Source organism: Pipistrellus kuhlii, unplaced genomic scaffold, assembly GCF_014108245.1.
Source record: "Pipistrellus kuhlii isolate mPipKuh1 unplaced genomic scaffold, mPipKuh1.p scaffold_m20_p_3, whole genome shotgun sequence".
NCBI classification, from domain to species: Eukaryota; Metazoa; Chordata; class Mammalia; order Chiroptera; family Vespertilionidae; genus Pipistrellus; species Pipistrellus kuhlii.
The window spans coordinates 99,720,348-99,746,698 of NW_023425529.1; the positions used below are offsets into that span (position 1 = coordinate 99,720,348).

Below are 26,351 nucleotides of genomic sequence, written 5' to 3' on the forward strand. Positions count from 1 at the left end.
GATGCTGGGTTCCAGCAGGCTGGTGAGGAGGCCTGGTGAGGTAACTCATTCTGGTGGTGCACACTCTCTGCAGAGATCTGAGAGCCTGTCAGGAGGTACTGTGCCACTCACTGCCAGGCATGGTGGTGGTTCCATGTGGGTCATGGCTGGCAAGCAATTTTCTCTATGCGTCTTCTGCCCTTCCTTATTAAAAATTGTATCTCCAGCTGTGTCTAATTTGTTAATTCAGGGTGGCTGCTCTTTTATTTAGTTGCTTTTGTGGCCTGGCCATAGGAATAGGTGCATAACACTGCTGCTTATTTGGCCACCATTTTCTATTTTAGCTCACTTTTTATAAACTTCAATGTTTATGAGGGGGTCCCATGGTGGTGAGGGTGGTGGTGGTGGTGGTGATGATATTGATGGGGTGGCAATAGCAGCGTTGCTAATGGTTGTAGCAGTGGTTGTGACAGTGGTAACAATCATTTGTGAGATAGCTTTATGGTAATGTCATTGTTTAAAAAACATAATTTATTTGAAAAGACTAATTTAAATTGTATACAAATCTCTTTTAATATCAAACTGTAAATTTCAAAGCATAGATTTCAAATAGAAATTTTTAAAGCAACCTACTCCATACTTTAATGTCAAATCATAGTTACAAATATTCTATACAGAGGCATATTTACATAGCTTGGGGAATATCACATTTTGACCTGCAACCTCAAGTGACAAACCATTGCAGAAGAACATAAAAAGCAAAGTTATTCACTTTATGTTTTTATCCTGCAAATAGCTATTATTTTTTAGATTGTGATTTTCTTGCTAAACTTTTTTTAAAATTCAGTTTTACTTAAAGGTGTACGGGATGAATTAATGAAATTATTGATTCCTTGGGGCCCAGCACATTGAAGGCCTTTGCACTGATCTTGGACTCCTTGATAACATCAGGATGGAGATTCATAGCACCAGGATGAACCTGTTGTGCATGTTAAGAGTTAGAAAGAGTTAAAAACAAAACAAACCAAACCAAAACAAAACAAAACAAAAAACTGAGTGAGAACAACTAATTGCTTTAAAAACATTTTAAACTCTTGACCCAGTAAATTATATCTGCAGGTATCTCCTTGCATTGACTTTATGGGATGGGTTTGTTTTTCTGAGTTTGGAGCCCAACATTTGAGATGCACGATTCCTAACTTTACATACTAGCCAATAAATCCACTGCAGTGCTGTACACTAGCTTTTTAGTGACTCTTTTGCTCTGTTCTAAGTTTGCATTAAACCTAACTGATTTGTGGTGTTTTCTAGGCTGGTGAATGTTAGAGGAGCCTCTCAGAGTGTCACTTATTTATCTTTCATTTTGGCATTCATGAGTAATGACCTTGACACAAGAACAGAAAATATCTACATTAATAAAAGAGAAACATGCAAATTGACCATCACTCTGCAACCCCTGCCACCCAATCAGAGCAAGTATTCAAACTAACCCAAAAATATGGCAGCTGCCATGGAACTGGAGCAAGCAGGAGGCTTGGGTTTCCCCCAGCAATTGAGGAAGCTAAGCTTCCCATCTTCCCTGGCTGGCCCTAGCCTCTGCTCAAGGCTACAAAATTTCAATTATAGAAGAAATAAATCCCAGATACCAGGGTCTCTGCTTGGGTCACCTGGGTGTGTGGCTGGCCTGCAAACTACCACAGGCCTCTCGTCCAGGCCATCCCACGCCCCAAAGGAATTCCCACCCTGATCCTGGACACCCTTGTGGGCAAACCCTTGTGGGTAAGCCCCCACCCATGCACCAGACCTCTATCCTATCTAATAAATGAGTAATATGCAAATTGACCATCATTCCAACATACAAGATGGCTACCCCCATGTGGTCAAAGATGGCTGCCCCCATGTGGACACAAAGTGGCCACCACCAGATGGCCAGCAGGGGAGGGCAGTTGGGAGGCTTGCAGGGGATGGCAATTAGGTGTTACCAGGGCTGCAGGAGAGGGCAGTTACAGGTGATCAGGCCAGCAGAGGAGGCAAGTTGGGTGCTACATGGCCTGCAGGGAAGAGCACTTGGGGGGCACCAGGTCTGCAGGGGAGGGCAGTTAGGGTCAATTGGTCTGGCAGGGGAGCAGTTAGACATCAATTAGGCTGGCAGGGGAGTGGTTACGGGGTGTGATCAGGCTGGCCGGTAGAAGTTGTTAGTGCAATCAGGAAGGCACACAGGCAAGCAGTTGGGAGCCAGCAGTCCTGGATTGTGAGAGGGATGTCCGACTGCCCATAGGATCAGGCCTAAATGGGCAGTTGGATACCCTTTGAAGGGTCCCAGATTAGAGAGGGTGCAGGCTGGGCTGAGGCATTACCCCCCCACCCCCCATGCATGAATTTCATGCAATGGGCCTCTAGTATATTTATAAATGAATAAACATTTGTTAATATTTTTTGAAGACATAGTTATTTTCAGGAAGCTTTATGAGGTTGTTTCTGAATCTAGGTCAGAGAAGTTGTTTGTATGTGTTTATTTGGTATTGAGATTATTTTTAAAATTTGTGGATATTTAATTTGACAACAATTCTTATTTTTTAAAAATATATATTTTATTGATTTTTTGCAGAGAGGAAGGGAGAGAGCTAGAGAGCTAGAAACGTTGATGATAGAGAAACATTGACCTGCTGCCTCTTGCACACCCCCTACTGGGGATGTGCCCGCAACCAACATAAATGCCCCTGACCAGAATCGAACCTAGGACCTTTCAGTCCGCAGACCGACACTCTACCACTAAGCTAAACTAGTTTCAGCAACAATCCTTAGTTTTAAAAATAAAATAATAAAGTAGCAAAGGAGGGCACATTGCCTGGTACTGATCACTATAGACATGGCTTTCATTGTCCAGTTTGCCATGGTCACTGCTAATAGCTATTTTCCCATCTATATTTCTGCTCAGCACCAGTTAGTCATGCATATGTGACACCCACTGTGAACAACTACAATATTTGGTACTGGTAATGAGAGTTTAAAGTGTGTCTCAGAGTTATGTGAAGGTAGCATTATATTCAACATCACTATTAAAACATTAAACAGATAACTATGTATTATCTCTCAGTACTTTATTTTCCCATTGGGTCTTTCCTTTCCTGGTGTGTTCTTAAAGGCTTTGGAGTCAGTGGCTTGATATAAATAGTTTTATTTATTCTTTTTCCAATGACCATAGTCAGTGTTTCTGCCTAATTGGCAACAAAGCCACAATCTCAGCTACTTATTTACATGGGTATTTTAGAAGATCCCCTATGCAATAGCATATAATTTTAATTTTTTTCCACATTGAAAACAATGGCTTTAATCGATTCAATAAGCCAGTTCTTAGGTTTGGCTACCCTTTATCTTAAACATCATTGTGTATTTTCTATCCATAAAGGCTGCTATAACAAAATACTATAGGCTGAGTGGATTATAAACAATAGAGATTTATGTTTCATGTTCTAGAGTAGGGGTGTCGAACTCAATCAGAGAAGGGGCCAAAATCTAAAATCCAGCCTAAATCGCGGGCCGAATGGTTTACTGAACAGTCATAAACTGTCATTGTGATGGAAACGCAGCGGAGTGCAGTGATGACAGCGCGGTGCGGGCCACATTGCAAGGCCTGTCGGGACGGATTTGGCCCACGGGCCTTGTGTTTGACACATGTGTTCTAGAGTCTAGGAAGTCCAAGAACAAGTCACCTGCAAATTTACTGTCTGGTGAAAGCCTGCTTCCTAGATGGGTCATCTTTTTGCCATAACCTCACATAACCGAAGGGCAAAAGGACTTCTCAGGCTTCTTTTATGAGGACACTAACCCCATGACCTAATAATCTCCCACAGGCCTTGATTCCCAATACTATTACATTGGAGATTATGATTTCAATATATAAATTTGGGAGACTCAACCATTCTGGTCATAGCGTCATAGCACCCACATTTGCTTCTAAGCTCAGATCACAGATTATTTGTATACTTTCCAAAAAGATGACTGTGTGACAGTTCCCACTTTTTTTGACTATTATTTAATTCCTGAAGTGAGTGGAGTAAACTTTTAAATATGTGGTAAACAACAGTAGCTATGTCTTATTTAGTGAAACCAAGCACAATTATTGGAGGCCTCTGAAGTAAACTTTAGTTTTTCCCATATATTCCAAGAATTTTTAGTATTCTATTCTTAAATAATAGTCCCAGATTTCTTGGAATGATGCCTGACACAGTGACATACTGTGCCTCACTAATGCCAGTTCTAATAGTAGCTGCCACTTATCCCTTTGTGCACCCTCTGTGGTCTCACTTCCAATCCTCAAGGAAGTCTACAAATAAGCATTGGTAACCCACGTTACATAGAAGGAATCTGAGGCTTGAAGATATATAGCTGTCTAAGGTCACACACCTATTGGGTGGCAGACCCAAGGTGTCTGGTCAGTATTTGGTACTAGAAGCTTTATACCTGAAGAAGAAAGATCAGGATAATAAAAGGAGAAGGAGAAGAAGGAGAAATAATGTTAATATTATTTAAAAAAAGAATCATACTAAATAACCAATTGAACACTAGCTGAAAAGAAGTCTTATAATCAAGGATTTACAGAGGAAGCCACATCAAGACTGATAGGAAGGATGGAGACATGACATGGATTGGTTTTCTCCCACAGACGGCAGCTGAAGTACCTGTGGAAGAAGTGTTGGGCCTAAACCCCAGACTAGAGTACAGAGCTGTGAGAAAGTGCCAACATAACATCTGGCTGTGAAAAGCAGTGGGGTTTCTGTCTATCAGGGAAAATGGGTACCTGCTAGAGACATGGGTGCCTTCTTAAATGACCAACACACAAAATTTCCTTCGCAGCCAACTCACCCTGGGCTCCAGTGGAGGGAGAGCAGAACAAACTAGACTCATGTGAGGGGAGGCTGGGTTTGTGGTTCTGGTGGGGAGGCTGAAGTGACAGCCACCAGATCCCTGTGCTGAGTAATTCTTGCCTATCACAGACAAAGCATTCACCTCTCCACCCTTTTGCCTCATCCTATGGAGCTTATGCCCTGCTGAGGAGTCAGCTGCCTTGGCCAGGATGTAAATGTTTGGGAAGGTTCAGAGGATGACTGAATTGAGTGGCTTTGGGATGGGAACCATAGCCGCAACTTTTCTTTGAACCTGACTAATGCTTTCCCTTCATAGGTGATCACCTAGAACCACCCTGAAGGCTTCTGGCACACCCACCATCTGGGCTCCAGAGGCCAGAAACTCCTAATGGCTTCACTAGATTCTTAAAGACATCAATATCAATTGGCTGCCTCCTACATGGCCCTACTGGGGATTGAGCCTGAAACCTGGGCATATGCCCTGACCAGGAATTGAACTGGTGACCTCTTGTTGCATGGGTCAACTTGAGCCACATCCACAAGGCTAAAAGATCTTCTTTAAGAAGAAGAAGGAAGGAAAAAACAGAGGAACATAGTTAAAAGGATAAAATGGGAAGAGCATGCCAGCAGAGAGGAGCAGTTGGGAGTGATCAGGCCGGCAGGGGCAGCAGTTAAGTGTGAGAAGGCTGGCAGGGGGGGGGGGGGACAATTGGGGCAAGCAGGCTGGTGGGGGGGAGTTGGGGGTGATCAGGCCAGAAAAGGGGGGGGCAGTTAGGATGAGAAAGCTGGTTGGGGAGTAATTGGGAGCAAGCAGGTTGACAGGAAAAGTGGTTAGGGGTGATCAGGCAGGCAGGAAGGTGAGCAGTTAGGAGCCAGCAGTCCTGGATTGTGAGAGGGTTGTCCCACAGGGATTGGGCCTAAACTGGCAGTCAGACATTCTCTCAGGGGTCCCAGATTGGAGAGAGTGCATGCTTGGTTGAGGGACACCCCTAGTGCACAAATTTCATGCACAAGGCAACTAGTCCTATATAATAAAGAGATAATATGCTAATGGTCGTGACATCCTCATGCCATAAGGACTGTTCAGCAGGAGGCTGCTTTGCTCCGGAGATGGGCAGAAGTGGGCAGGCACCCGGAGGGGGCAGAACCATCCTGTGGGGAGGATGGGGGAGGAGAAGAGCCTGTAGTGCCCCTCTCAGCAGTCCTTCATCTCCCACCACTCGTACTTAGCATCCCTGCTGCCCACCTGCCAGGGGAATGAGTGCAGAACGCATGCTACCAAGAAGCAGTGCTCAAAACTCCACAGCAGGTGGGAGGCTTCCATGCTCTCCTCTGGTGCCATGATGGGGTGGAGCCACTGTGTTGCTCCAGAGATGTGGTGGAAGTGGGGAGGCACTTGGAAGAGGCAGGACCAGCCTGAGGTGACTCATGGGACTTAGGGCAGGGCTTGAAGTCGCCAGAGAAGGCTGGAGGGGTTGTGGGCAGGGCCAGGTGCACTCGAGCTCTGAGTGGAGAGGTGTCAAGGCAGGGTGACAGGTGGGTGGGCGGGGAGTGTGTGGGTGGGCAGGGCCATGTGATTTTGCATGCCACGTCACTAGTACCTTTATAATCAGTTAATATTTGACAAGTCTAAAACATCAAACAGGATAACAATAGTCTATTCAATAAATAGTGTTGGGAAAAGTGGATAGACACTTGCAAAACTATGAAACTAGACCATGAACAAGAATAAACTCAAAATGGATAAATGTACACCATGTAAAAGAATAAACTAAGAATGGATAAAAGAATTAAGTGTTAGACTCAAAATCATAAAAATCCTAGAAATAAATCTAAGAAATAAAATCTTGAACCTTGTAGCAATATTTTTTCTGATGTATAGCCTTGAGCAAGAAAAAGAAAAGAATAAACAAATGGGCCTTCTCAAACTAAAAGTTATTTTCACAGCAAAGGAAACCATCCACAAAATCAAAAGAAAGCCCACTGAATGGGAGAACATATTCACCAATGATACATCTGATAAGAAATTAATATCCAAAATTTATAAAGGACTTATATAATTCATTTCAAAAAACCCCCTAAGCAATTCAATTAAAAATAAAGTGGTTAAATGACCTGAATAAACAGCTTTTTAAATATATATATATATATTTTTTTATTGATTTTTTACAGAGAGGAAGGAAGAGGGATAGAGAGCTAGAAACGTCGATGAGAGAGAAACATGGACCAGCTGCCTCTTGCACACCCCCTACCGGGGGATCTACCTGCAGCCAAGGTACATGCCCTTGACCGGAATCGAACCCAGGACCTTTCAGTCCGCAGGCCAATGCTCTATCCATTGAGCCAAGCGGTTTCGGCTAAACAGCTTTTTAAAGAGGACATACAAATGGCCAATTGATATATGAAAAGATGCTCAACATTAGTAGTCATCAGAAAAAAGCAACTTAAAACCACAATGAGATATCACCTCACACCTGTCAGAATGGCCATCATCAATAAATTAAGAAATCATCAATAAATCAAGAAACAAGTGTTGGCAAGGAGAAAAGGGACTGGAGAAAAGGGAACCCTCGTGCACTGTTGGTAGGAATGCAGTTGCTACAGCCACTGTGGAAAGTAGTATGGAGTTACCTAAAAAAATAAAAACTGGAACTGCCTGTCCAACCAGCACGTCTCAGTGGTTGAGTGTCGACCTTTGAACCAGGAGGTCATGGTTCTATTCCCAGTCAAGGTATATACCCAGGTTGTGGGCTTGATCCCCAGTAGGGGGCATGCAGTAGGCAGCCTATCACTGATTCTCTCTCATCATTAATGTTTCTAATTCTCCCTTCTTCTCTGAAATCAATAAAATATATGTTAAAAATATGTAAATATAATAAAAAAGAACCAGAGTTTTTTTTTTAAGACTTTTTAATCAGAAATTTCTATCTAGAATTGTAAATGTTCTCATTTGCATAAGTTTATCATCAGAGAAATAAAAAGTAATATAGAAACACTGAATAATTAATTTTTATGACAACATAACACATTCCTAATATTTGGCTATAAGTTATATAATAAAACCCTAATATGCAAATCGACCAAATGGCAAATGACCAGTTGCTATGACTTACACTGACCACCAGGGGGCAGATGCTCAATGCAGGAGCTGTCCCCTAGTGGTCAGTGCACCCCCACAGTGGGAGCACTGCCCAGCCAGAGCCAGGCTCACGGCTAGCAAGCAGTGGCTGGAGCCTCTCCTGCCTCTTCGGCAACACTAAGGACCCCTCAGGGGTATGTCTGACTACTGGTTTAGGCCCACTCCCCACCTAAGCGGGTACATCTCCTGAGGGGTCCTAGACTGCAAGAGGGTGCAGGAACCCCCCCTCCTCCAGTGCACAAATGTAGTGCACTGTGTCTCTAAAAAAGTATTAACATATTTTAGAACCATGAATGTATGGGATTATGTGCTCATAGAACAGAAAATTAACAATTATTGACTTCCTAGTAGCCCTGTGCATGAATCTATGCACTAGTAGCTCACTGCCACCCTCCTGTAGTTCCTCCCACCCCCATCATAGCTTGCTACTCTGCTGTCTCCTGTAGCTCTCCACCTCTCACTTGCTTGCTGCCCTGCCCCCTCCTGTAGCTCTCTGCCACCCACTTGTAGCTCACTGCCCCACCCTCCTGCTTACCCATGATCCAGTTGTTATGTTGTCGGTCATTACACCTCAGGTCATAACAGATAATGAGCATATTCTCTCTTATTATATAAGATATTATCTATTGTCATAATGATGCTCAATGCTGAGTGGAGAAAAGAAGCCAAGTATGGAATGAAATTGGAAGAGATACCTCAAAATGAAGTTTGGCAGGATGAGGCGATCCATTATAATTAGTGTTTAACTGGAAACTAATTATAATGGTCATTATGAATTGTGCAGAAAGAAGAAAGTTGTTATTTCCGGTGCCTTAAAAACTCGGGTGACTGGATTTTTTTAAACAAAGATACAATAATTTCTTTTTGGTAAAAAGCATCTGTTAAAGTGTGGATAACAGAACATTTAAGCCTTTTTCATTTTAAGAACATGAAATTATAAATAAAGATTTTTAAAAGAAAATTAAAACTGAAAAGATATGTCATACTCAATAATTCCAATAAGTCGACTCAATTTATTGGCTTTTATTTTTGAAAGTGTCTGTTTAAAAAGATGATAGTAAAATATTTTATTATCTAAACACCATGAGAGACACCTGATGAAGTGATGACTGTGGCTCCAAAGATATCCCATGTTTTGTTGGTAGAGGGCACTCTTGTAAAGAAAATATTGTTCTGTGGGCACTGCTGAAATCTTGCCCAGCTCCATGACGTCAGTGTCACCATGGAGATCTCATTACAATGAGAGGAAATGGATTCCACAGTCCTGCTTCAGAAACAGCAGATGCTATTATTGCTTTTGTTTGAATCTCCGCCCTTGCAGAGCAAAGCAAGTGGGAAGCTCAGAGGAGAGGAAATCCATATTTGTCTCCGTGTTTTTTATTTCTTCCTGTAAGCAACTTAGTCTTCAAGAAGGAGTGTGGGTAATGACAAATTAAATGGAAAATATATAAATTCAGATTTAATGTAAAGAGAGTCAGAACACTGAATATGGTGTATTGTTTTGAGTAAAAGCATTAAACTTTCTTTAAAAATTATTAGACATTTTTTACTATAAACTATTACAATGGTTTTACTAACTTATAATACATTTATAATACACAAAAGTAAGTTTCTATGTATTTGAATAGACTTGTTTTCCTGCAGCTTATAATTAAGAACCTGAATTTAAATTCTAACTGCCCTGGTTTTAAATTCCTACTGACCTCTGGTTAAATTTTTTAATCTGTAAAATAGGGATAGTAATTACATCAAACTATTGCCAAATAGAGTCTGTCTTCTTCATAGCAGAGAGGATTAAATGTAGTAATGTATATTGCTATTTTTATTGCTATATCATACCGTAAGAATTTTCATTTTTTCTTTATTTCTTCATCATATAATTATTGTGGTAAAACATTTTAGAACTAATATAGAAATTATCACTAATAGAAATTTAGTTACATAAGTATTACAATGATTATGGCAAATCTAGGCTCAGAACCCAGGTATTTTTATCTCCTTTCATCACATCTGGCAATTATAATCAACCATGTTTTTTGAGATACAATGGGGATGGCATTATGCTAAGCACCATCAGAGATAAACTCTGATGTTTTATATGAAGTTAGATTTACATATATGGGATGTTTTTATATGGAGTTAGATTTCCTACAATAATCATAGCAACAGTTAGAATTGAAAATTGATAGATTATTAAGCATTGCAGGCCATAAACTGATTACCTCCTTTATAAAATAATATGTATAAAATTTATTTTCTAATGTATGAACAGTTTGACAGAAGACATTTTTAAAAAATTTTTTTTAGAGGAGTACAAATCTCTGGGATCCCCAAAAACTACAATTTGGTGACAAATTTTAAGAGGCCCTGAGTAAAGACTCTATATACCAGTGAGAGCAGGTGAACATACTTGCAAATGTCTTTCATAACATACTTTTGGTGGAAACCTAATAAAAATGAAAAGCATGACCAGCTTCATGTTAGTAATTTCTACCAGCTTGGAACCAATTCTGTTTTTCACCAAAATAATCCTATCTAATAAAAGAATGATATGCAAATCGACCATCACTCCAACACAAGTTGGCTGCCCCCATCAAAGATCCTGTCCCCATGTGGACACAAGATGGCTAGCAGGGGAGAGCAGTTGGTAGGGACCAGGTCTGCAAGGGAGGGCAGTTGGGGGCAATCAAGCCTACATGGGAGGGCAGTTAGGGTTGACCAGGCCTGCAGAAGAGGGAAGTTAGGGGCCAGCGGGCCTGCAGGGAAGGGCAGTTGGAGGAGACCAGGCCTTCATGGGAGGGCAGTTAGGGGTGACCAGGCCTGCAGAGGAAGGTGTTCATGGCAAAAAGGCTGGCAGGGGAGCAGTTAGGAATCAATCAGGCTGGCAAGGGGGTGATCAGGCTGGCGGGCAGAAGTCGTTAAGGGCAATCAGGAAAGCAGGCAGGCAAGCAGTTGGGAGCCAGCAGTTCTGGACTGTGAGAGGGATGTCTGACTGCTCGTTTAGGCCTGATCCTACCTGGCAGTCAGACATCCCTCGAGGGATCCCAGATTGGAGGGGGTGCAGGCTGGGCTGAGGGACCCCCCCACACACACACTGTGCATGAATTTTGTGCACTGGGCCTCTAATCTATATTAATAAAAGGGTAATATGATAATTAGACTAGACATCTATGGGACATGCTTCCTGAAATAGTTGGCCTGCAAACTGCCCCAGGCTCCTTGCCTAGACCAGCCCCACCCCTAACAGAGACCGCCCCCCCCCCCCCCCCCCCCAATCGTGGCATGACTGGCCTGAAAACTGGCCCTTCACCCAGACTGGCCCCAGCTCCCAGTAAGACCCCTACTCTGATCCAGGCCGGCATGCAAACCACCTAAAGCCCCTCACCCAGGCTGGCCCTGCCCCCCCTCAGGGACCACCACCCTAATCAGGGGCATGGCTAGCCTGAAAATTGCCCACAGCCCCTTGTCCAGGACACCCTGATTGGGGGTGTGGTCCACCTACAAACCGCTCCAGGCTCCTCCCAGGGGCCCAGGACAGCCCCGCCCCTGAGCAGGGACCCCCCCCACACCAATCAGGGGTGTGACGGGCCTGCAAACCACGCTCAGCCCCTCACTCAGGCTGGCCCTGCTCCCCAGCAGGGACCTCCACCCCACTGGAGGCATGGCCAGCCTGCAAACCACAGGTCGCTCCTCGCCCAGGCTGGCCCTGTCCCAGTGGGGACCCCCACCCTGACTGGGGCAGGGCTGGCCTGAAAACTCCGCGGCACCCCCCCATGGCTGCTCTCCTCCTCATCAGGGACCCCTCACCCCAATCTGGGGCCCCCTTCAGGGCAGACCAGCTGGCTCCCACTGTGCACCAGGCCCTATCCTATACATAATAAAATGGAAATATGCAAATTGACCCTAACAGCAGAATGACTGCTGGGCCAGTCACTATGAGGTGCACTGACCCCCTCTTGGTCCGTTTCCCTGGGCAGCAGGCTCTGATCACCTGATGGCCACCCGTGGTGGGGGTGGGGCTGGCAAATGGGTAGGAACAGCTGGCCTCTCAAAGCCTTGCCCGGGCTATCAGGCACCGATCACCCAATAGCTAACGGGAACCGGGGGTGGATGGTGGCAGGAAGGGGGGCTGGCTACAGGCAGCTGGAGAAGATGGCCCTGATTGCAGGCCAGGCCTAGGGATCGTACCCGTGCATAAATTTTGTGTGTTGAGCCTCTAGTCTATACCAATAAAATCCTTCTTCCCAAAGTGAGAAGGAGCATCCAAAGACCATATTCTCTCCAAATCTACTTAGAATAGAAGTCTGTTGGTACAGTGCCTAGGAACTACATAGAATGTTTTTTTTGTTTTTTTTTTAATTTTTGTTTATAGAGGCATACCTCATTTTATTGTGCTTCACAGAGGTTGTGTTTTTTACAAATTGAAGACAAGACCCTCCACCAGCAAAAAGGTTGCAACTCGCTTTATTGCAGTGGTCTAGAACCGAATTTGCAATATCTCTGAGATGTGCCTGTGTTAAGTATGCATTTGATTTATATTGATTTTGAAATAAAAATACATTTGGGCTAATAAAAAAAATAGCTAAAATTCTGACTCCTGGTCTTAACTCATCTAATTTTTAAAGCAATTGATATAATACACTGAGGAACAAATTGACATCTAAGTGATCAAGCGGGCTTAATTAAGAACCGAGGCTTTGGCAACAGGCCTGTGGCCTTGCGAAATTGTGCCAGATAAGATGTCTCTGTGATGTGTAAGAACCACACCCATCAGTGGTTCTGTACTAAATTTAAAAAATAGGGTATGTTTCAAGATAGCTGACTGGGGCTTCCTGACTTGCCTGATTCAGTGGTGGTGGCAGAGATAGGGCTGCAACTCATCCACCTGCCTTCAAGCTGTGACAAAACCACTGGAAGCTAATACATAGTACTCTGCTGAACTACTTACTGCAATATGATAGGAATTCTTTGGAGTATGAGTCTGTACATACATACACTGGAAAAAAAATAGGTTAAGTATAAGGGCAGTTGTATTTTCAAGGCTTAGCACAGTGGCTGGCAAATAATAGGTGTTCAATAAACATATTGAATGATCACTAAGGGTTCACAGCAAAGGTGAGTCACTTTGTATAGAAGTGGATAGAGAAGATAAGGCTTGAATCTTCAAGTGAGCTTTGAGTTAGAGCAAGAATTTGAATAGGCAAAAGGTTAGGACACCTAATGGGGAAAAAAACCACATAAAAAAACAAACTAGTAGGAAGAACAGTCTTTCTCTGAAAAGAATAAGTTAGAGTTCTCGCTTTTCTCAAACTTGATATCAGTGTCTTTGCAAATTTTAATGGATGCTTCCAACATGTGTGCAGAGATTTAATGAAAGAATAGATCAACTATTCCCTCATAGCAAGAAGCATGTTTATGTGTGTGTGTGTTTTTAATGTTCATATTGATTTTATAGAGAGGGGAAAAAAGAGGGAAGATGAGAAAAAGGAAACATTGATGGGCTGCCTCCTGCGTGCCCCCTATTGTGGATTGAGCCTGAAAGCTGGGAATGTGCCCTGACCTGGAATCAAACCAACAACCCCTCAGTGTACAGGACAATGCTCAACCAATTGAGCCATACTGGCCAGGGAAGAGCATATTTTTTCTTTATCCATAAAAGGAACTTTTTTTTAAAAAAAAGCTAGTTATCATATTTAATTCTGAGAATCTGAAATTTAAAAAGGAGTAACACTGCATAGATAAGTAAAAATTGGATGATTATTCAAAACACAGTTTTATATTTATCTGTGTTTTCTAATCTTTTGATATCAGAAAGTAATGCCTAAAGGAAAATTCTCAAAGTATAATTAGCCTAGAACAGTGACTTTCAACCTTTTTCATCTCATGGCACACATAAACTAATTACTAAAATTCTTCAGTACACCAAAAAATATATATCTTTTTCCAATCTGATACACAAAAATAGGTAGTTTTTTTAATCCTCAGCCTAGGATATGTTTTTTTAAAAATATCTTTATTGTTGAGAGTATTACAGTTGTTCCCTCCTTTGACATCCCTCCTCCCCTTTTGACCTCCTCAACCCAGATCCCATGCCATCCCAGGCCTTTACCACCCTATTGTCTGTGTCCATGGGTAATGCACATACGCATATAAGTTCTTTGATTAATCTCTTCCTGACCACTTTTCCACATCCCTCTGAGATTCATCAGTCTGTTCCATGTTTCCATGGCTCTGGTTCTATTTTATTTATCAGTTTCTTTTGTTCATTAGATTCCTTGTTCGTTTATTTTGATTTTTAGATTGTATCCATTGCCATTTTATTGTTCATAATTTTTTTTCTTTTTCTTCTTGAAACAATACCATTCAACATTTCACATAATACTGATTAGATAGTGATGAAATCCATTAGCTTTTTCTTGTCTGTGAAGCTCTTTATCTGACTTAAATTCTAAATTATAGCTTTGTTAGATAGAGGAATCTTGGTTATAGGTCCTTCTATTCATCACTTTGAATATTTCTCGTCACTCTCTTCTGGCCTGCAAAATTTCTGTTGAGAAATTGGCTGCCAGCTGTGTGGGTGCTCCCTTGTAGGTAACTAATTGCTTTTCTCTTGCTGCTTTTAAGATTTGCTCTTTGTCTTTAAACTTTGGCATTTTAATTGTGATGTGTTTTAGTGCAGGCCTCTTTGGATTCCTCTTTTTGGGTACTCTCTGGGTTTCCTGGACTTTTATGTCTATTTCTTTCACCAGGTAGAAGTTTTCTGTCATTATTTTTTCAAATAGGTTTTCACTATCTTGCTCTCTTTCTTCTCCTTCCTGCATCCCCATGATGCAAATGCTGGTACACTTGAAGTGTCCCAGAGGCTCCTTACACTATGTTTATATTTTTAGATTCTATTTTATTTTTGCTCTTCTGATTGGGTGTTTTTTGGCTTCCTCATATTCCAAATTGCTGATTTGATTATTGGCATCCTCTACTCTACTGTTGATTCCTTGTAAACTGTTCTTCATTTTAGTTAGTGCATTCTTCATTTCTGACTAGTCCTTTTTCATGTCTTTGATGTTCTCACTAATTTTCTTAAAATTGTCACAAAGTTTCTTGACATTCTCACTAAGTTACTTGAAGCTCTCAGTAACCTTATAACCATAGTTTTGAACTCTGTAGCTAGTATTTTGTTTGCTTTCATTTCATTTAGTTATTATTATTATTATTATTTTCAGATTTCTTCTGTTCTTTCATTTGTGACATGTTTCTTTGTCTCTGCATTTTGGCTGCTTCCCTGTGTTTGTTTCTATGTATTAGGTAGACTTGCTATGTCATCTGGAATTGGTTGAGTGGCGTTGTGTAGTAAGTGTCCTGTAGGGCACAGTGACTCAACCTCCCCAGTCACCTGAGCTTGGAACTCTAGCTGCTCCCATGTGAGCACTGTCCTGTTGTAGTTGAGCTTTGATTGCTGTTGTTGTCAATAGGAGGAATTGACCTTCATGCCAACTGGTTGTGAGGACTAGTTGCCACTACAGTGGAAGAACTGCTGTGCAGAGGACACCCCTATGGAGCAGGACTTGCTTAAATGGGGCTTTGGTGCTCACTGAGTCCACCCCTTGAGTGTGTTGTTCATGGATACAGTGGAGTTGTAATATAGTGTGGTCTGAAGCTGTCCACCAGGTGTGCTGGCTCTAGGGCATCTTGGTAGGTGCAAAGTCAGCCACTGCCTGTGCCCTGCCTGGGGCCACCTGGCATGAGCTACAGAGCACTCTACATATAGATGTCTAATTTGTGTTGGGCTTAGAGATGCCCAAGAGAGCCCAACCTGTGAATCTTGGCAAGCTGCTGCTAGTGCCACACCTGGGGTCTCTTATAGAGAGGTAGGAGAAACATGAGTCTAGCTGCTGCTTGTTTGAGAGATCTTAGGAACATCTGAAGCCTGAGCCAAAACAGGCCATTCATATTGAAAAGACAACAAACAGCTTGGGTGGAGCTGCAAATTGGATGGAAGCTCAGGGAATCACTAGAGTGGGAAGAATTGTGTGGCCAGGTTGATGGAAACTCAGTCAGCTTTGTAGGGGGGGTAGGGGTGGGGGAGTCTCAGCCTTTTTGTCTAAGAGAAAGCTACTCCCAAGTCCTTGTCCTGATGCCAGACAATTTAGTTCCTTCCCATATCTCCCTGCATTCTTTCAAGCTATTGACACAGTGCGCGAGCCCAGAAGGAGTGAGTCCAAGTAGGTCCATATACTGGCCATTTAAGAGAAACTTCCTGTGATTCCAGTAGCCTCTGTGTCACTCAGCCACAATCCACACTGGTTATTATAGGTCTTGCTCCTCACTTGATTCCTCATTAACTAAGATATCTCTCCTGATTAAAAACACACCACAAGTGGTGTCAGACCAGCCATTCACACCTCCACCCCTCCTTCCAATCTCAATGTGCTTCTTTATTTCTCTAGTTTCAGGACTTCCATTCAGCCAGATTTTTGGTGGTTCTGAATGATAGTTGCTCTGTATTTTAGTTGTAATTATGATGTGGTTGTGGGAGAATCCAAGTACCAGCATTTACCTATGCTGATATTTTAGTCTCCTCCCCACCCCCAGGATATGTGTGTGTGTGTGTGTGTGTGTGTGTGTTTATTGATTTTAGAGAGGAAGGAACAGAGAAAATGAGAGAAACATTAATGTGAGAGAGAAACATCTATCAGTTGTTCCAGTATGCACCCCAAGCAGGGACTAAACCCACAACCTAGAAAGATATGTGCCTTGACTGGGAATCAAACCCGCAACCTTTGGTGTACAGGACAATGCTCCAACCAACTGAGCAACATGGCCAGGGCAAAATAGGTATAATTTTTATATATCCACATGATGGCTGTTGTTGTGTTGGCTATTGTCATTTTTTTCATTTGACAATCTAACTATTGCTACCTTTAGATCAATGACAGAGTGAGTATACAGTAGATAACTGAATTGCACAGATTATTCTAAATCCTTCTTTATTGTAAACTTGCGATTGAAAATGCTTCTGCTATCAAATCTTTTACCAAGGCTTCTAGCAAGAAGGCATTTTATAAATTTGAATTTCATCTACTGACCATACCCACTTTCTTTAGTGGGAGGTTGTGAGCAGAGAAATTGCTAAATGATTCCAGAGCAGAGAACACAGAAAACATCACAGTTTCTGATAGTTCAACAAATTCTTTGATTTCAGACACTGAGAGGTAAATGAATACATGTTGCTTGAGACTGAAATGACTTTTCCTTGTCGTTTTGTGCTGGGTGATGACAGTTACTTTTCTTTAGCAATCACCACATTCCTTTTATGATCTTAGAATCCTGGATTTGGAAGCAACATCAGAAGTTTATTATGTTTCATTTCCCACTTTCCAACAGAATTATACCTAAACTGTCCAAGCTGGATGGTTGTCTATTCTGTTCTTTGTTTGAGGATGGTCATTGGTACATGATGGAAAGCAGTTGGCTGACAACCTGCTTATGCATGTTATAGTTTTGATAATAGAGGGTGGGGCAAAAGTAGTCTTAATAGTTGTTCGTATGGAAAATAATCCTATATAATACAAGGCTAATGTGCAAATCAATGAACGGAGGAATGACCAGTCACCATGAGGTGCAATGACCATCAAGGGGCAGACACTCAATGCAGTAGCTGCCACCTGGTGGTCAGTGCACTTCCACAGGGGGAGCACCTCTCAGCCAGAATCTGGGTTCATGGCTGGCAAGTGCAGTGATGGTCGTGGGAGCCTCTCCTGCCTCTGCAGCAGCACTAAGGATGTCTTACTGCTGGCTTTGGCCTGCTAAGTCAGCAGTCAGACATCCCCGGAGGGCTCTTGGACTGCAAGAGGGTGCAGGCTGGGCTGAGCCCGCCTTCCCCCAAGTGCATGAATTTTGTGTACCGGGCCTCTAGTACAACCTATAATAATAAAAGCATAATATGCTAATTAGACTGACCTTCTAGATGAAGCCGGGGCTGTGAGGGAAGTCTGGGTCCCGGGTGCCAGAGGGAAGCTGATGCCAGAAGCTAGGGGAAGAAAGGCCTACTCTTGCATGAATTTCATGCATTGGGCCTCTAGTAATAATAATAATACAAGAACAAACTCTGTTTTGTGTACTCACAACTAAAAATCTACTGAGGATATTTTCTACTGATTTTTAGAGAGAATGGAAAGGACACATCAATTGGTTACCACCCATATATGCTCCAACTAAGGCTGGTGATCGAGCCAGCAAATGAGGTACATGCCCTTGACATGAATTGAACCTGGAACACTTTAGTCTTTTGACCATCATTCTATCCACTTAGCCAAACTGGCTAGGGCTGTAAATCTACTTTTGATCCACCCTGTTATTATTGTTCACTTAGCAAGTAGCATAGACCATGCACACATATATGGCCATAATCTGGTTAGCAATCTGATGTTTTAAAATGCAAGCAATGAGAATACATAGAAAGAAAGGATAATTTCTTTTGGAAAACAATATTTTTCATTTATCAGAAATTTGTTATTAAATGTTTGGCACAGATCCTAGGCCCATTATAAATGTTTGCAAAACAACACACACACAAAAAAAACCCCAAACAGCTAGAGAAATAATTCTGCCTATGAGGAGAATGGGTAACTGTTCTTTGCTTTGTGTGTTCCCAGAGTTCTTTGTACCTATGGTTGCTGTATGAGAAAAGAATTCTGGAATGAAATCATTTTGGAAAATACTGGATCTTTCTACCTCCTTTTTGAAGTTGTGATGTACATTAGCACATTAAGCATTTTCAGAAGTCACCTGTCTATATCTGATAAACTCAGTATTTCCCAAGTCTATTTGCACAGAAACTATTAAGCACCCATATACTTTAGGAAATATTCTCTTTAGGGTTAATTTTTCATAGTTTTTTTGCCTGAGGAAATGACTATGTCTTACTCATTTTCTATGTACATTCTATATGCTAACTGGTAAGTACAGTGACAATGCAGATTTATGCAGGTAAAATGAAAATGGCCTGTATGAGGTTGGATGAGATGACACCAATACTGACCAAAAAAGCTAAATAGGGGAGTTGTGTCATAAATGTAAAGATGAACAAGGTCACGGTTGCAATCAGAATGAAAGAGAGCAATAAAACCGACAGTAGGTTTTGAATGCAAAAAACCTGTTTTTAACCCGAGCATAAAATCGGAGCTTCTGACACTGCTGTTGAAGACCCTCAGTTCATCTTCCTTGATAATTATAATATCCCTCTTAGGTCACCTATGTTGTCAAGCCTTACAGACAAAGTAAGCACTGATGACCAAGGCAGTACCTCATTCATACTTAATGCTTATTATCAAACTGTTATAGAAATTTCATTCTTAAACCTATAGCCAAGTGGTTATTTGGAAATAAGAGATTAATTGGAAAAACTAGCTGGCACCTACACATATTTTCATTTAGTGACTTTAAGTAATGTTTTGTTCTCCCACTTTACTACTGTAAGTCTTATAGCTCCTGGATGTGTCAGGGTAGTGTCACCAAGGATTGACAAAAAGTGGAACTTGCAGATGAAACTATAATCAAACAAACAGGGAGGACCTAATAGTAAACACAGGTCAAAGAATCTAACACCTGAGGAAGGTTTGATTATGGTTCTCAGATATCCAAAGGAAATGCTATTAGAAAGTCTGTTTCCTACAGGTCTGAGTGTGTGCCTTTCATTGGACACTTTAGGATTTGCTCCCAGTGGTCACAGGAAATTGAAATGAGATAGAAATCAGCAGTGTTCCCAGTGCCTTGTGTTGGCATCATACACATTGTGAACAAAGTAGTACTTTGCACATCCAGAGTTAGAGATCAATATACTTGAAATTATTCATTTTGACCACATTTCCTTGAAAAGTGGCATTTAGCTCTCAAAGTTATTGGATACTTATAAGTTGAATAACTATCAAAAGGTTGTTTAAAAACCTTTCTTTTACATGACTATAAGAAGTTGATGGCATGAGCATTTTAAAGTTGAGCATAGCTTGAGTAATGGGTATACAGTTATCTTCATCTGCATATCTAAGTCTCAGTAATAACTATCTTTTTTCTATTATTTTTCCAATTTTATGAAGGGTTACATTTTTGTTCCAACTAGATGTAGAAGGGGTCTAAAGGATATAATTATATTCATATTATGATACAGCTATTTTTCTTCTGTTGTCACCCCAGTGAACATCATGAGCATATTATGGCATCAGTTTCTAAAAAACATATTTGTTGCTAAAATCATATGCTGACTTTTATTGCTATCAAGGAATATTATGTTCAGAAGAAAAAAGGGGTGCACCTTTTCTACATGTTGCTGCATTCAGTCTATTATAAAAATAAAGGGATCTTACCTCTGAGCCTATTAATATATCAAATAATAAATGTGACAGGTAATAGTTCTGTTTTCCTTATCCTGTCTTCCTGCACAACTGCAACATAACATGTTTCTTACTAGTAACAGATGCTGGAGACCTTCCTTTGAAATTCCTCTGGAGAAGCTGCCCTGTTGATTGCATTAGACAGGAAGTGGCTTCATGCAGATGTCGACTTGCTGGGGTATTGTAGTAATTGCTGTTCTGTTGACCCCTTGCTGAGTGCCATGATTTTCTCTTGTAGGTGATGTGCCTTCAGGACTTTTTTGGTGACGATGACATTTTTATTGCATGTGGACCAGAGAAGTTCCGTTACCAGGATGATTTCTTGCTAGATGAAAGTGGTAAGGAAAAAAAAGTTCAAAACCAGGGGAAATTTGAGGCAGCTTTCCAAAATGAGCTGCACCAGGCCAAGATCATGTCAACTCTAAAGCTACCAAATCAGTTTCAGATCCTCACCCAGTATGTCTTTTCCATATCTTGAATTTCTTTGATTTTTTTTAATATAGAAAACAGATGAAATGATCATTGGAAAGGTTATATAAATTAGAAGGGTAAATGATGAATGGCTAATTTATAACCACTTAATAACTAAACTGATGCTGTAGAAAAATCATGCGTGGATTTCTACATTTTAAACTGTATATTTTCCTCAAAATTTATATTTGAGATATTTGTAATCATAAAATTATTGAGTATGTTTCTAGGCTCATCTTTCAGGTGACTTCCTTTAGTTCCTAACTAAGAAAGTGACTTGGTGTCCCTTTTCTTTTAAATACTTCAGAATTTTATGTCATCATATGTGAGAGATAAAAAAAAAAAAAAAAGAGCATTGTGGCTTCCTTCCATTAAAAATGAAATGTAAAAAAGGTACCATTGATAAACAGGGAAAGACACCTCTAACTCAAGAATTATGTTTTCTTTAATATTATAAATCATCTCAGAACCTTAATAGCATCATGGAAAAAGTTATTAAAAAGGCCTTTCCATGATAATATTACTTCTAATTTAATTAGGGAACTATTGCATACTTATTGACAATTCAAATTCTAGCCAGTTGGAAATTATTTTTGAAGTGAATGAATTTTTGCCTAGATAAATTCAGTTAAACAAATTAATTTTTAGCAAAGTGGCTGGGAAATACTTGAGCACTAACATAATATGATGAGTAATGTAATATTTCTGCTCTAACACTGCTGATATATATTCACATAGAGTATATTATATGCATATACACATATCAGTTACATGCATTTAAACACTGTAATTATTTCATCACTTAAAAGTGATATAGAATTTGTAGGGAGAGATAAGAAGAAGAAAGGTTATCTTTTTATTGTGAAAATTTCAAATGCCTAATAAAAGTATATATAGATGTGTCATTTGAAAGATAGAAGTTATTTTGGTTCAAATTTTTTAGCAGGAATAGTGGTTTGGTACCTCTTTTCCTATAAATAAATTTTCTTTACCAAATATGTTCTGTCATTATCTCTAATAGGCATGCCCTTTGGGGGCAAAGATTTGGGGGGAGACTTTTCCTCATCCCACCCTTGTTCAGGCAGCTTTGCTATTGTGTGGAACAAATGAGTGTTAGGGGTCAGGCAGAAGAGCTGACAGCATAGTTTTGGGGGGGAAAAACTGTCTTGACTTTCAATTTAAAGAAAATAGCTGCTTCTAATAGAATGGTCTGAGAGACCAGATGCATTCTGAAATGAAAGTTTCATTTGTTGCTTTGATATAGAAAACAACATGTCAGACTGGAATTGGAATATAGCTCACTTTCACATCAGCAGAGTTGACCTGGGGTTACCAAGCACCCAGTATCTTTTTACCCCATGTTAGAATCCTTTCTCATTAAAAAGGATTCACACAGATCTTTACCTCTATTTGGTTATCTATGTCTATGTATCATCTATCGCTATCTATGTATCTATGTATCTATGTATCTATGTATCTATGTATCTATGTATCTATCTATCTATCTATCTATCATCTATCTATATTTACCTATCTCTCTATCGGCACAGCAGTGCACATCACACATACATCAGGACAACTTGCTGTAATTTGTGGTTTGGCCCTTTGCATGCCCACTTCAAATTGTTTGAGAGAGAAAGTGAGAACTTCACACCCTTTCTCCTGATGAATATACCCTATTTCTTGATCTGAAATATATTTGCTGAGTAACTATGTTCTCCCCCATCCTAAAAGAAACATGTGGATTGGGGAAGGAGAGAGAATCTAAATTAAAATTTTATTTCCTTGGATGAACTTAACCCTGGAACTAAAATCACACATTAACAAGTGCAATTTCCCTGTTGCTTGTATGGCATGTTTTAATGCTAATATATTAAAATTTGAATCTTTTGGAAAGTGCTCTGAGCATAATTTAGCCTAGCTTATATGTACTTGCTAAATGGCATTTGCACATTGAGACTTCGTTTGGCCTGTTCCCAATAGCTTCCTGTACTGCTGCTGATACTGACATCTTCAGAATTAATACTTACCCAGTACTGTGCTTGATTTAATGGTGCCAAGAAGTGGCCTTTTGCTACAAGGCAATATTTTTATTTTATCTTTCAAAATTAACCCAGCTCCCAGTGTGTTCAGGATTTGCAATAATACATCCCTCTAATTACTGCTGGAAAAATTCCTGGAAGCAGCTCTTAAGGTCTTACCGGTGAGGAGTTTACCATTAGAGACTTGTATTTTATGGGATACACTAGAGCCAGATCAATATTAGAAACTGTAAGGAGCCTTCTTCCTCCCTTAAGTTTTCACATGGAAAAAAACACACACACACACACAAAAACCCCCACACACATACAAAAACACCTTCCTGTTTCCAGCTCAAAATATAACTGTTTTAGTGATATCATCATCAATGAAGGAGTCTCAGCACCTTCAAAAATGGTGAATAAAGTTCTATATAGAAAGACAGATAGGCAAACAGATCCTTCTCTAACATGGCTTGCTATCTAATTTAGAATATGAAACATCATCCAGGAAAATGTCAAATTGGAGACAGGAAGCTTAACATGGTTTTACCTGTATATTGATGATAAGTTGACAAATTTTTTATTTGTTGCCATTAAAAATTGGTAAGATTTTGTTGAGAAATGCCTGTCTCACATCTGGGAGGAACAGTTAATTCCTTGGTGATGACTCTGTCACAGGATGTCAACTTCTGTCACTCCAACTCCCAGCCTCAACACTGATGCTCCCAAATTTGCTTGGCCAATTTCTTTACCCATTCACCTCACCCCTATGAGGCCTAACTATCTGTCATCCTCTTTAATTTTGTTTTAACTAATTTCTTAGTGCTCTTGATTGTGATGTTTCTAGGCATTGCATTAAATATAAACTAGAGGCCCAGTACATGAAATTCATGCACTGGGGGGGAGGGTTCCTTCAGCCCAGCCTTCACCCTCTCCAATCTGGGACCCTTCAGGAATGTCTGACTGCAGTTGGACATCCCACTCACAATCTGGAACTGCTGGCTCCTAACCACTTGCCTGCCTGCCTGATTGCCCCCAACTACCCTCCCCTGCCAGCCCAATGGCCCCCAACTACCCACTCCTGTCAATCCAATGGCCCCCAACTGCCCTCCCCTGAAGGCCCAATGGCCCCCAAACAAATGCCCTCCCCTGCCAGGCTGATCACCCCACACTACCCTCCCCTGCAGGCCTGATCACCCCCAACTGTTCTCCCCTGTTGGCTTGGTCACTCCCAACTGCCCTCCCCTGCCAGCCATCTTGTGGTGGCCATCTTGTGACAAGGTGGGGGTAGCCATATTGTGGCAGCCATCTTATGATGACATGGGGGTGGCCATCTTGTGATGGTGTGAGGGCGCCATGCAAGGGCAAGAGGGCCATCTAGGCTTTTATTAGTATAGATATTTTTGCTTAGATGTGTAAGTTTCCTAGGACTGTTGTAACAAAGTTCCACAAACTGGGAGTTTTTAAAACAATAGAAATTGATTCTTGAACAATTCTAGAGACCAAAAGTTAAAAATCAATTATGGGAAACACTATGCTCCCACAGGTTCTGGTTTCCAGTCATGGCCAGCAATCCTTGGCATCACTGGGCTTGTCCTAGCATCATTCTGATCTCTACCTCCATTTTCAAGTGGACTTCTCTGTGTGTACAAAAGTGCTTCTTCTTATAAGGACACCAGATGTTGAATTAGGGCCAACCCTAATCCAGCTTGACCTCATTATAACATGATGACATTACAAAGACCTTATTTCTAAGTAAGGTCACATAGTATAGGCCCCAACATATCTTTGGGAAGGACACAATTTATTCCACCACAGATGTGATTTGAACTTGTCCAAACTTAATTTTAACTTGAGTTACAAGTAAACTAATTTCTATTTGTTTGTTTTCACCTGTCTTTAGATTTGCACAGCTATAGTTCTATATTCATTATATAGAACAAAGTTGCTCCTCATCTGACCTTTTATAGGTAGGGTAACCTGATAGATCAGAGGAATGAATACTGTGGGTTGGTCTGAGCCCCTTTGACTAAGATGAAAAAATATGGTCTGAATGCTACAGGTGGTTGTATTTTTAATTGAACTCCCTTGTCCAAAAGGTACTGATTTCTAGGTCTTTGTCAAGTGTCCTGGAGGAGATGTCTGTTAGAATTGTCCCTTAATGTCTCTGAAAGGAGTGATTGTTTGATGAGATTCATAGCACAGGTTTCTGTATCATTCAGTATTGTTAGAAATTCCCACTGGAAAAGTTGATGGTGTGTGAATGAAATCATATGGGAGGGAAGCTAATGCGGCAAAAGACAAAGACCCCCAAGTATTTTTACAGGAGGTAGTTTCTAAGAAGATAAAACTGAATTGGTACAAACAAAAAGTAATGCTCTGGGGATTTTTATCTTTAAAAAAAGCCAGTTTTACAAACTCGGTGAGTATCAATGTAATTTTAACAGTAGCATATATGAAAATTAGCTTTAGTTCTCTACAGACTTATTGTGGCTCATTTCCTGTATGTAGTGTAACTATATCATCTATACTAATAACAGGATATCATGCAAATTGGTCAGGATGCTTTCATGTGTAATGACCAATCAGCAGGCTGCGTACAGCAGGCTTTGGGTGGGCTTGCAGCATCAGAGACTTACGTCATGCCGTCACAACCCATCACCAATAGGGCCTTCACACAGGCCCCTGGTGGAGGTGCACGGAGGCCTTCCCAGGGCTAACATGATGCTTCCTGTGTGTGCCCCCACCCAGCACTGATGTGATGCTGCCTGCATATGTCCCTGCCTAGTGCTGATATGATGCTACCTTCAGGAGTTCCCAGCCTGGTACGTGGCAGTGGGAGGCAGTAGGAGGTGATCAGGCTGGCAGTGGGGGTTGTTGGGGCAAGCAGGCTGGCATGGGTAGGCAGTTGGGAGAGATCAGGCCAGCATGCGTAGGCAGTTGGGGAAGATCAGGCCAGCAGGCAGAGTGATTAGGGGTGATCAGGCAGGCAGGCAGGTGAACAGTTAGGAGCCAGTGGTCCTGGATTGCAAGAAAGATGTCCTGAATTGGAGAGGATGCAGGCCAGACTGAGGGACCCCTCTCTCCATGCACAAATTTTGTGCACTGGGCCTCTAGTCCTATATAACAAAAGGCTAATATATAAATCAATCACTCCTTTCAGAGATATTAAGGGCCAATTCTAACAGACATCCCCTCCAGCACACTTGAAAAAGACCTGGAAATCAGTACCTTTTGGACAAGGCAGTTCAATTAAAAATACAACCACCTGTAGCATTCAGACCATATATTTTCATCTTAGTCAAAGGGGCTCAGTGGAAAGACCAGTTGCTATGACACACTGACTATCTCAGTGCAGGAGCTGCCCCTGGTGGTCAGTGAGCTCCCACAGCTGGGCTCCCGGCTGGTGGTGGGAGCCTCTCCTGCCTCCGCGGCAGTGCAGCAGATGTTCAACTGCAGACTTAGGCCCACTCCCCAAGGGGACATC

The 26,351-nt window shown here is 41.3% G+C and overlaps 1 protein-coding gene across 5 annotated transcripts in view; it reads left to right on the plus strand.

The window, feature by feature from the left end:
• Nucleotides 1–26,351, plus strand: part of DCLK1 (doublecortin like kinase 1) — a 374,326-nt gene that overhangs the window by 145,670 nt on the left and 202,305 nt on the right. For all 5 annotated transcript variants that reach the window (XM_036455542.2, XM_036455538.2, XM_036455539.2 and 2 more), the window contains exon 4: nucleotides 20,611–20,710. In XM_036455542.2, the coding sequence (XP_036311435.1) occupies nucleotides 20,611–20,710 (100 nt within the window). The remainder of the gene's footprint in view (nucleotides 1–20,610; nucleotides 20,711–26,351) is intronic.